Here is an 11,790-nt window from a genome sequence, read left to right as displayed (position 1 = left end):
ACCCATAAGCCAGAGGCCATAAGACAGGTGTGACCTAGAAGGTGAGAGAAAGCATAAAGTCAAAGGGATGTGCCTGGCCCTGAGAGAATTATGGCCAGAGCACCAGAGGCAATGACCTTAGCCCCATGCAATGAGGAAGGAGAATGTGGGAAATTCTGGTTGGGATGAATAAATGTGGCTTTAGCTAATCCACAAGGGTTCGTCGCATGCCCATAGCATACGACAAACCCATCATAAATTATCTTGTGACACAGTCACTACTTGATAAGCTATTATGTTGCTTGGAAGAGAAAAGAGGTGTGCAGGATTATTGGCTATTTGGTCAAGTTTACAGGTTCACGTGTCAATTTCTACATACCAGGGAAGAAGGTCCAGTTTCAGTTTTATGGGAGACCTAGCTAGTTCCCATTCCTTCCTCAGGAACAACAGGAAAAGTGGATAAGAAATTGAGCAATCATCCCTTCTTCTCTGATTTCTTTCAAACTATAGCGTTAATGAGCAGTAAATCAAACCAAGGACGAGAAAAAGCAGCGGCATCAACCACGGGCTACTTAACTCTACAATCTGGTGTGTATGGATCTGCGACCTTGTCAAGCCCCACAAAATCAGCACACAAAACAGTGTCTGCTGGGCGCAAACAAACAATAGAAACAGTCACAACCAAATCCACAAACAGCTCGGCAAACACGTCCGTGACCACCGAAGGCTCTCAGACTACAGTCTTGGGAGAGGGACTAACCACTGAAGTAGGAAGCACAAGTTCAAGACCCGTGCCAGTGACAATTGGAAATTCCCAAAGTATAGCCCCAGATGAAGGATCAACACCTAAACAAAGCACCAAAAGATCAATATCAACGACAAGGGAAATTTCTCAAAACACAGTCCTGACAACCCATACAGCTCCAAACCCTGGAATTTCCGAGTCAATAGTCCTCATCACAGAAAATGAAATCTTCCAAGAAAGCTCAGTTTCGACAGACACAGCAGGACCTTCCAAAACCTCCCACACCACAGAGCAGATTCAGGAATCAACAACACCCCCAAGCAACCCAAGTTCAAAACATGCAACTCAGGTTGCTGAGTCCTGGCAAACAACAGTCTCCACTAGGGTGTTTAGAACCTTCCCAAGCAGCCCAGTTTCCACAGAAGCTGCAGTCCTTCCTGACACCTCGCCGATGAAAGGACAGACTGAAACAGTCACTACCCCCCAAAGCAGCTTGATTTCAACACAAGCAACTCAAGGAACTGAGACAACCGCCAAAACAGCCTTCACTTGGGAATCGACAACTTTCCAGAGTGCCTCAACTTCAACAGAAACTGCTGTACCTCCTGAAACGTCCGGCACCCCAGCTCTGACTGAGGCATCTACAACCTCCCCAAGTAGCCTTAGATGGACACAAGCAAATCAAGGAACTGAGACTTCCCCAGGAATCTTCACTCAGGAAACAACAATCTTCACAACCCCGTCAATTCCCTCATTAACAGCTGGACCTGCTGAGATCACCCAGACCACACACCAATTTGAGCAATCTACAACATCCCCAAGCACCCCAATTTCAACAAATGCAACTCAGTCCATTGAGACCTCTAAACTAGTCTTCACCCACCAATCTACAACCAGCACAAGTGACTTAATTTTTACAGAAACATCTGTAATGCCTGAGACCTCCAATAGCACAAACCCAGCAGAGGAATCTACAAGTTCGTTAAGCAGCTTAATTTCCCTGGAAACAGATGTATCTGCTGGAACCTCCCAAACCACATTAATAGGTAAAGAACCAACAACTTCCCAAAGAACACAAATTTCTGAGCGGGCAACTAAACCTAATAATATCTCTGAAACAACAGTCTACCTGGAGGAGCCTACAACCATGAAAACAGAGTCAGTTTCTACAGAAACTGCTGTAGCTTTCAATGTTACTCACATCTTTGCCCCGACTGAGCCAAGTAACCCATCCATAAAAAGCCCACTTACAACTCATTCAACTCTACCAAGTGAAACTTACAAAACACCCTTCCATAGGAAGACTATAAGCTTATCAACCATTTCAATTACCACAGAAACAAATCAAAATATAGAGAGCAACTACACTTCAGCTCTGAGAGAAGAAACGACCACGTTCCCAAGTGGCCCGCTGTCGACTCAAGCCACGCAAGCAGCTGACACAGCCCGAACAACAGTCTCCAGCCACGGATCTGCAGCTTCCCAGAGCCACTCCATTTCAACACAGACTGCTTCTGTCCCCGCTGAGAGCCCCCTCACCAGAGTGCAACCTGAGGCATGTACAGCCTCCACAAGCAGCTCCATTTCAACGCATGGCTCTCAAGCCACAGGGTCATTCCCAGGGACTGTCTTCACTCTGGAACCTACAACCGTCTCTGGCAGCCCGACGTCGCCAGAAAGCACGCTACCAGCTGACACTGCCCACACCACAGTCCCATCTGAAGCCTCTACAGCCTCCCAAGGCAGCCCAGTTTCGTCAGAAGCAACTCACGCGCCTCAAACCTCCCAGACAAGGGTCTTCCCTCAGCAATCTACAGTCTTCCCAGCCACAGCCAGCACAACAGCCGCAGAAACAGCTGGGACTCCTGAGGCCTCCTCCACCTCAGCTGTCACTGAGGAGTCTACAGCCTCCCCACGTGGCCCAGTGTCGACACAAACAACTCGGGCACCTGAGACGACGTCACCAAGACTTTTCACTCAGGCATCTACAGTCTTCTCAGCCGCCTCAAGGTCACCAGAGACCTCTGTAGCTTCTGAGATCTCCTACGCCTCAGCTGTGAGTGAGGCATCTCCAAGATCCTCCAGGACCCCGATGACAACACGGGCCACCCAGCCCAGCCAAGGCCCCGAAACCGGGTTCTCTCAGAAGTCTACAACCTTGTCGGGCAGCTCCGCGTCCCCAGAAACTGCTGTGCCTCCCGATGTCACCCACACAGCAGCGCCGACTGAGGCGTCTACCACGTCCCTGAGCAGCGCCATATTGACACCAACAGCTCCGGCTCCAGAGAACTCTGAAACAACACTTCACACTCAGGAACCCACCACATCCCTAAGCCGCCCCGTGTCCACGGGAACAGCTGGACCTCCTGGGACCTCCTCCACCGCAGCTGTGAGGGAGCCATCTACAACACACACCAGGAGCCCGGTTCCAACACATGCAACTCAACCAGCTGAGTCCCGGGAGACGCTGTTCACTCAGGAATCAACAACCTCCCCAACCGGCTCCATTTCCACAGGGACGGTGGTCCCTCCTGAGACCCCGCATACTTCACGGTTAAGGGAGGCATCGACCACACCCCCACGGACCCCAGCATCAGCCCCTGCCACTCAGTCAGCTCAAACATGGAAAGCAGGGTCCACCCAGGAACCAACAACTTCCCCAAGAAACTCAGCTTCCACAGAAACTTCGCTACCTCCTGAGAGCTCCCACACAACAGGGCAAACTGGGGTATCTACAACCTCCGCAAGCAGCTCAGTTTCAACACGTGCAACCCAACCAAGGGAAACCTCCCAAACAGAGTTCACGCAGGAATCTACGACCTCCACGCACAGCTCAGTTTCCCCAGAAACCGCCGTCCCCCCTGACACCTCCGGCTCCACAGCTCCGCCTGAGGTACCTACAACCGCCCCAAGAAGCACAGTCTCCACAGGTTCACCTCAACCCTCTGGTACCTCGCCGGCAACCGCCTCCACTCAGGAATCTCCCATCTCTCCAAGCAGCTCAGTTTCCCCAGCAACTGCCCTGCCTGCCGGGACACCCTTCACTTCAGTCCTGAGTGAAGCGTCAACCACCTCCCGAGGCCAGCACACTTCAACAGGTGGAGCTCAGACCTCCGAGCCGTCCAAAACAACAGTCTTCAATCAGGAATCTACAACCTTCCCAACAAACTCCATTTCCACGGTACCAACTCGATCTCCCGAGACCTCCTACACTACATCCCTGAGAGAAGAATCGACCACGTTCCCAAGTGGCCCGCTGTCGACTCAAGGCACGCAAGCAGCTGACACAGCCCGAACAACAGTCTCCAGCCACGGATCTGCAGCTTCCCAGAGCCACTCCATTTCAACACAGACTGCTTCTGTCCCCGCTGAGAGCCCCCTCACCAGAGTGCAACCTGAGGCACGTACAGCCTCCACAAGCAGCTCCATTTCAACGCATGGCTCTCAAGCCACAGGGTCATTCCCAGGGACTGTCTTCACTCTGGAACCTACAACCGTCTCTGGCAGCCCGACGTCGCCAGAAAGCACGCTACCAGCTGACACTGCCCACACCACAGTCCCATCTGAAGCCTCTACAGCCTCCCAAGGCAGCCCAGTTTCGTCAGAAGCAACTCACGCGCCTCAAACCTCCCAGACAAGGGTCTTCCCTCAGCAATCTACAGTCTTCCCAGCCACAGCCAGCACAACAGCCGCAGAAACAGCTGGGACTCCTGAGGCCTCCTCCACCTCAGCTGTCACTGAGGAGTCTACAGCCTCCCCACGTGGCCCAGTGTCGACACAAACAACTCGGGCACCTGAGACGACGTCACCAAGACTTTTCACTCAGGCATCTACAGTCTTCTCAGCCGCCTCAAGGTCACCAGAGACCTCTGTAGCTTCTGAGATCTCCTACGCCTCAGCTGTGAGTGAGGCATCTCCAAGATCCTCCAGGACCCCGATGACAACACGGGCCACCCAGCCCAGCCAAGGCCCCGAAACCGGGTTCTCTCAGAAGTCTACAACCTTGTCGGGCAGCTCCGCGTCCCCAGAAACTGCTGTGCCTCCCGATGTCACCCACACAGCAGCGCCGACTGAGGCGTCTACCACGTCCCTGAGCAGCGCCATATTGACACCAACAGCTCCGGCTCCAGAGAACTCTGAAACAACACTTCACACTCAGGAACCCACCACATCCCTAAGCCGCCCCGTGTCCACGGGAACAGCTGGACCTCCTGGGACCTCCTCCACCGCAGCTGTGAGGGAGCCATCTACAACACACACCAGGAGCCCGGTTCCAACACATGCAACTCAACCAGCTGAGTCCCGGGAGACGCTGTTCACTCAGGAATCAACAACCTCCCCAACCGGCTCCATTTCCACAGGGACGGTGGTCCCTCCTGAGACCCCGCATACTTCACGGTTAAGGGAGGCATCGACCACACCCCCACGGACCCCAGCATCAGCCCCTGCCACTCAGTCAGCTCAAACATGGAAAGCAGGGTCCACCCAGGAACCAACAACTTCCCCAAGAAACTCAGCTTCCACAGAAACTTCGCTACCTCCTGAGAGCTCCCACACAACAGGGCAAACTGGGGTATCTACAACCTCCGCAAGCAGCTCAGTTTCAACACGTGCAACCCAACCAAGGGAAACCTCCCAAACAGAGTTCACGCAGGAATCTACGACCTCCACGCACAGCTCAGTTTCCCCAGAAACCGCCGTCCCCCCTGACACCTCCGGCTCCACAGCTCCGCCTGAGGTACCTACAACCGCCCCAAGAAGCACAGTCTCCACAGGTTCACCTCAACCCTCTGGTACCTCGCCGGCAACCGCCTCCACTCAGGAATCTCCCATCTCTCCAAGCAGCTCAGTTTCCCCAGCAACTGCCCTGCCTGCCGGGACACCCTTCACTTCAGTCCTGAGTGAAGCGTCAACCACCTCCCGAGGCCAGCACACTTCAACAGGTGGAGCTCAGACCTCCGAGCCGTCCAAAACAACAGTCTTCAATCAGGAATCTACAACCTTCCCAACAAACTCCATTTCCACGGTACCAACTCGATCTCCCGAGACCTCCTACACTACATCCCTGAGAGAAGAATCGACCACGTTCCCAAGTGGCCCGCTGTCGACTCAAGGCACGCAAGCAGCTGACACAGCCCGAACAACAGTCTCCAGCCACGGATCTGCAGCTTCCCAGAGCCACTCCATTTCAACACAGACTGCTTCTGTCCCCGCTGAGAGCCCCCTCACCAGAGTGCAACCTGAGGCACGTACAGCCTCCACAAGCAGCTCCATTTCAACGCATGGCTCTCAAGCCACAGGGTCATTCCCAGGGACTGTCTTCACTCTGGAACCTACAACCGTCTCTGGCAGCCCGACGTCGCCAGAAAGCACGCTACCAGCTGACACTGCCCACACCACAGTCCCATCTGAAGCCTCTACAGCCTCCCAAGGCAGCCCAGTTTCGTCAGAAGCAACTCACGCGCCTCAAACCTCCCAGACAAGGGTCTTCCCTCAGCAATCTACAGTCTTCCCAGCCACAGCCAGCACAACAGCCGCAGAAACAGCTGGGACTCCTGAGGCCTCCTCCACCTCAGCTGTCACTGAGGAGTCTACAGCCTCCCCACGTGGCCCAGTGTCGACACAAACAACTCGGGCACCTGAGACGACGTCACCAAGACTTTTCACTCAGGCATCTACAGTCTTCTCAGCCGCCTCAAGGTCACCAGAGACCTCTGTAGCTTCTGAGATCTCCTACGCCTCAGCTGTGAGTGAGGCATCTCCAAGATCCTCCAGGACCCCGATGACAACACGGGCCACCCAGCCCAGCCAAGGCCCCGAAACCGGGTTCTCTCAGAAGTCTACAACCTTGTCGGGCAGCTCCGCGTCCCCAGAAACTGCTGTGCCTCCCGATGTCACCCACACAGCAGCGCCGACTGAGGCGTCTACCACGTCCCTGAGCAGCGCCATATTGACACCAACAGCTCCGGCTCCAGAGAACTCTGAAACAACACTTCACACTCAGGAACCCACCACATCCCTAAGCCGCCCCGTGTCCACGGGAACAGCTGGACCTCCTGGGACCTCCTCCACCGCAGCTGTGAGGGAGCCATCTACAACACACACCAGGAGCCCGGTTCCAACACATGCAACTCAACCAGCTGAGTCCCGGGAGACGCTGTTCACTCAGGAATCAACAACCTCCCCAACCGGCTCCATTTCCACAGGGACGGTGGTCCCTCCTGAGACCCCGCATACTTCACGGCTAAGGGAGGCATCGACCACACCCCCACGGACCCCAGCATCAGCCCCTGCCACTCAGTCAGCTCAAACATGGAAAGCAGGGTCCACCCAGGAACCAACAACTTCCCCAAGAAACTCAGCTTCCACAGAAACTTCGCTACCTCCTGAGAGCTCCCACACAACAGGGCAAACTGGGGTATCTACAACCTCCGCAAGCAGCTCAGTTTCAACACGTGCAACCCAACCAAGGGAAACCTCCCAAACAGAGTTCACGCAGGAATCTACGACCTCCACGCACAGCTCAGTTTCCCCAGAAACCGCCGTCCCCCCTGACACCTCCGGCTCCACAGCTCCGCCTGAGGTACCTACAACCGCCCCAAGAAGCACAGTCTCCACAGGTTCACCTCAACCCTCTGGTACCTCGCCGGCAACCGCCTCCACTCAGGAATCTCCCATCTCTCCAAGCAGCTCAGTTTCCCCAGCAACTGCCCTGCCTGCCGGGACACCCTTCACTTCAGTCCTGAGTGAAGCGTCAACCACCTCCCGAGGCCAGCACACTTCAACAGGTGGAGCTCAGACCTCCGAGCCGTCCAAAACAACAGTCTTCAATCAGGAATCTACAACCTTCCCAACAAACTCCATTTCCACGGTACCAACTCGATCTCCCGAGACCTCCTACACTACATCCCTGAGAGAAGAATCGACCACGTTCCCAAGTGGCCCGCTGTCGACTCAAGCCACGCAAGCAGCTGACACAGCCCGAACAACAGTCTCCAGCCACGGATCTGCAGCTTCCCAGAGCCACTCCATTTCAACACAGACTGCTTCTGTCCCCGCTGAGAGCCCCCTCACCAGAGTGCAACCTGAGGCACGTACAGCCTCCACAAGCAGCTCCATTTCAACGCATGGCTCTCAAGCCACAGGGTCATTCCCAGGGACTGTCTTCACTCTGGAACCTACAACCGTCTCTGGCAGCCCGACGTCGCCAGAAAGCACGCTACCAGCTGACACTGCCCACACCACAGTCCCATCTGAAGCCTCTACAGCCTCCCAAGGCAGCCCAGTTTCGTCAGAAGCAACTCACGCGCCTCAAACCTCCCAGACAAGGGTCTTCCCTCAGCAATCTACAGTCTTCCCAGCCACAGCCAGCACAACAGCCGCAGAAACAGCTGGGACTCCTGAGGCCTCCTCCACCTCAGCTGTCACTGAGGAGTCTACAGCCTCCCCACGTGGCCCAGTGTCGACACAAACAACTCGGGCACCTGAGACGACGTCACCAAGACTTTTCACTCAGGCATCTACAGTCTTCTCAGCCGCCTCAAGGTCACCAGAGACCTCTGTAGCTTCTGAGATCTCCTACGCCTCAGCTGTGAGTGAGGCATCTCCAAGATCCTCCAGGACCCCGATGACAACACGGGCCACCCAGCCCAGCCAAGGCCCCGAAACCGGGTTCTCTCAGAAGTCTACAACCTTGTCGGGCAGCTCCGCGTCCCCAGAAACTGCTGTGCCTCCCGATGTCACCCACACAGCAGCGCCGACTGAGGCGTCTACCACGTCCCTGAGCAGCGCCATATTGACACCAACAGCTCCGGCTCCAGAGAACTCTGAAACAACACTTCACACTCAGGAACCCACCACATCCCTAAGCCGCCCCGTGTCCACGGGAACAGCTGGACCTCCTGGGACCTCCTCCACCGCAGCTGTGAGGGAGCCATCTACAACACACACCAGGAGCCCGGTTCCAACACATGCAACTCAACCAGCTGAGTCCCGGGAGACGCTGTTCACTCAGGAATCAACAACCTCCCCAACCGGCTCCATTTCCACAGGGACGGTGGTCCCTCCTGAGACCCCGCATACTTCACGGTTAAGGGAGGCATCGACCACACCCCCACGGACCCCAGCATCAGCCCCTGCCACTCAGTCAGCTCAAACATGGAAAGCAGGGTCCACCCAGGAACCAACAACTTCCCCAAGAAACTCAGCTTCCACAGAAACTTCGCTACCTCCTGAGAGCTCCCACACAACAGGGCAAACTGGGGTATCTACAACCTCCGCAAGCAGCTCAGTTTCAACACGTGCAACCCAACCAAGGGAAACCTCCCAAACAGAGTTCACGCAGGAATCTACGACCTCCACGCACAGCTCAGTTTCCCCAGAAACCGCCGTCCCCCCTGACACCTCCGGCTCCACAGCTCCGCCTGAGGTACCTACAACCGCCCCAAGAAGCACAGTCTCCACAGGTTCACCTCAACCCTCTGGTACCTCGCCGGCAACCGCCTCCACTCAGGAATCTCCCATCTCTCCAAGCAGCTCAGTTTCCCCAGCAACTGCCCTGCCTGCCGGGACACCCTTCACTTCAGTCCTGAGTGAAGCGTCAACCACCTCCCGAGGCCAGCACACTTCAACAGGTGGAGCTCAGACCTCCGAGCCGTCCAAAACAACAGTCTTCAATCAGGAATCTACAACCTTCCCAACAAACTCCATTTCCACGGTACCAACTCGATCTCCCGAGACCTCCTACACTACATCCCTGAGAGAAGAATCGACCACGTTCCCAAGTGGCCCGCTGTCGACTCAAGGCACGCAAGCAGCTGACACAGCCCGAACAACAGTCTCCAGCCACGGATCTGCAGCTTCCCAGAGCCACTCCATTTCAACACAGACTGCTTCTGTCCCCGCTGAGAGCCCCCTCACCAGAGTGCAACCTGAGGCACGTACAGCCTCCACAAGCAGCTCCATTTCAACGCATGGCTCTCAAGCCACAGGGTCATTCCCAGGGACTGTCTTCACTCTGGAACCTACAACCGTCTCTGGCAGCCCGACGTCGCCAGAAAGCACGCTACCAGCTGACACTGCCCACACCACAGTCCCATCTGAAGCCTCTACAGCCTCCCAAGGCAGCCCAGTTTCGTCAGAAGCAACTCACGCGCCTCAAACCTCCCAGACAAGGGTCTTCCCTCAGCAATCTACAGTCTTCCCAGCCACAGCCAGCACAACAGCCGCAGAAACAGCTGGGACTCCTGAGGCCTCCTCCACCTCAGCTGTCACTGAGGAGTCTACAGCCTCCCCACGTGGCCCAGTGTCGACACAAACAACTCGGGCACCTGAGACGACGTCACCAAGACTTTTCACTCAGGCATCTACAGTCTTCTCAGCCGCCTCAAGGTCACCAGAGACCTCTGTAGCTTCTGAGATCTCCTACGCCTCAGCTGTGAGTGAGGCATCTCCAAGATCCTCCAGGACCCCGATGACAACACGGGCCACCCAGCCCAGCCAAGGCCCCGAAACCGGGTTCTCTCAGAAGTCTACAACCTTGTCGGGCAGCTCCGCGTCCCCAGAAACTGCTGTGCCTCCCGATGTCACCCACACAGCAGCGCCGACTGAGGCGTCTACCACGTCCCTGAGCAGCGCCATATTGACACCAACAGCTCCGGCTCCAGAGAACTCTGAAACAACACTTCACACTCAGGAACCCACCACATCCCTAAGCCGCCCAGTGTCCACGGGAACAGCTGGACCTCCTGGGACCTCCTCCACCGCAGCTGTGAGGGAGCCATCTACAACACACACCAGGAGCCCGGTTCCAACACATGCAACTCAACCAGCTGAGTCCCGGGAGACGCTGTTCACTCAGGAATCAACAACCTCCCCAACCGGCTCCATTTCCACAGGGACGGTGGTCCCTCCTGAGACCCCGCATACTTCACGGTTAAGGGAGGCATCGACCACACCCCCACGGACCCCAGCATCAGCCCCTGCCACTCAGTCAGCTCAAACATGGAAAGCAGGGTCCACCCAGGAACCAACAACTTCCCCAAGAAACTCAGCTTCCACAGAAACTTCGCTACCTCCTGAGAGCTCCCACACAACAGGGCAAACTGGGGTATCTACAACCTCCGCAAGCAGCTCAGTTTCAACACGTGCAACCCAACCAAGGGAAACCTCCCAAACAGAGTTCACGCAGGAATCTACGACCTCCACGCACAGCTCAGTTTCCCCAGAAACCGCCGTCCCCCCTGACACCTCCGGCTCCACAGCTCCGCCTGAGGTACCTACAACCGCCCCAAGAAGCACAGTCTCCACAGGTTCACCTCAACCCTCTGGTACCTCGCCGGCAACCGCCTCCACTCAGGAATCTCCCATCTCTCCAAGCAGCTCAGTTTCCCCAGCAACTGCCCTGCCTGCCGGGACACCCTTCACTTCAGTCCTGAGTGAAGCGTCAACCACCTCCCGAGGCCAGCACACTTCAACAGGTGGAGCTCAGACCACCGAGCCGTCCAAAACAACAGTCTTCAATCAGGAATCTACAACCTTCCCAACAAACTCCATTTCCACGGTACCAACTCGATCTCCCGAGACCTCCTACACTACATCCCTGAGAGAAGAATCGACCACGTTCCCAAGTGGCCCGCTGTCGACTCAAGGCACGCAAGCAGCTGACACAGCCCGAACAACAGTCTCCAGCCACGGATCTGCAGCTTCCCAGAGCCACTCCATTTCAACACAGACTGCTTCTGTCCCCGCTGAGAGCCCCCTCACCAGAGTGCAACCTGAGGCACGTACAGCCTCCACAAGCAGCTCCATTTCAACGCATGGCTCTCAAGCCACAGGGTCATTCCCAGGGACTGTCTTCACTCTGGAACCTACAACCGTCTCTGGCAGCCCGACGTCGACAGAAAGCACGCTACCAGCTGACACTGCCCACACCACAGTCCCATCTGAAGCCTCTACAGCCTCCCAAGGCAGCCCAGTTTCGTCAGAAGCAACTCACGCGCCTCAAACCTCCCAGACAAGGGTCTTCCCTCAGCAATCTACAGTCTTCCCAGCCACAGCCAGCACAA

At 55.9% G+C, this 11,790-nt stretch overlaps 1 protein-coding gene across 1 annotated transcript in view; it reads left to right on the top strand.

The window, feature by feature from the left end:
• The first annotated feature begins 494 nt into the window (after positions 1-494).
• The window catches only part of Muc12 (mucin 12, cell surface associated), a 119,915-nt gene continuing 108,619 nt past the window's right edge, over positions 495-11,790 (top strand). The window contains exon 1 of the mRNA XM_042055841.1: positions 495-11,704. Coding sequence (XP_041911775.1) covers positions 495-11,704 — 11,210 coding nt within the window. The remainder of the gene's footprint in view (positions 11,705-11,790) is intronic.

The sequence above is a fragment of the Arvicola amphibius genome, chromosome 10 (genome assembly GCF_903992535.2).
Source record: "Arvicola amphibius chromosome 10, mArvAmp1.2, whole genome shotgun sequence".
NCBI lineage: Eukaryota > Metazoa > Chordata > Mammalia > Rodentia > Cricetidae > Arvicola > Arvicola amphibius.
The sequence above is the reverse complement of the archived record's forward strand: the minus strand, read 5'-3'. Positions and strand labels throughout refer to the sequence as shown.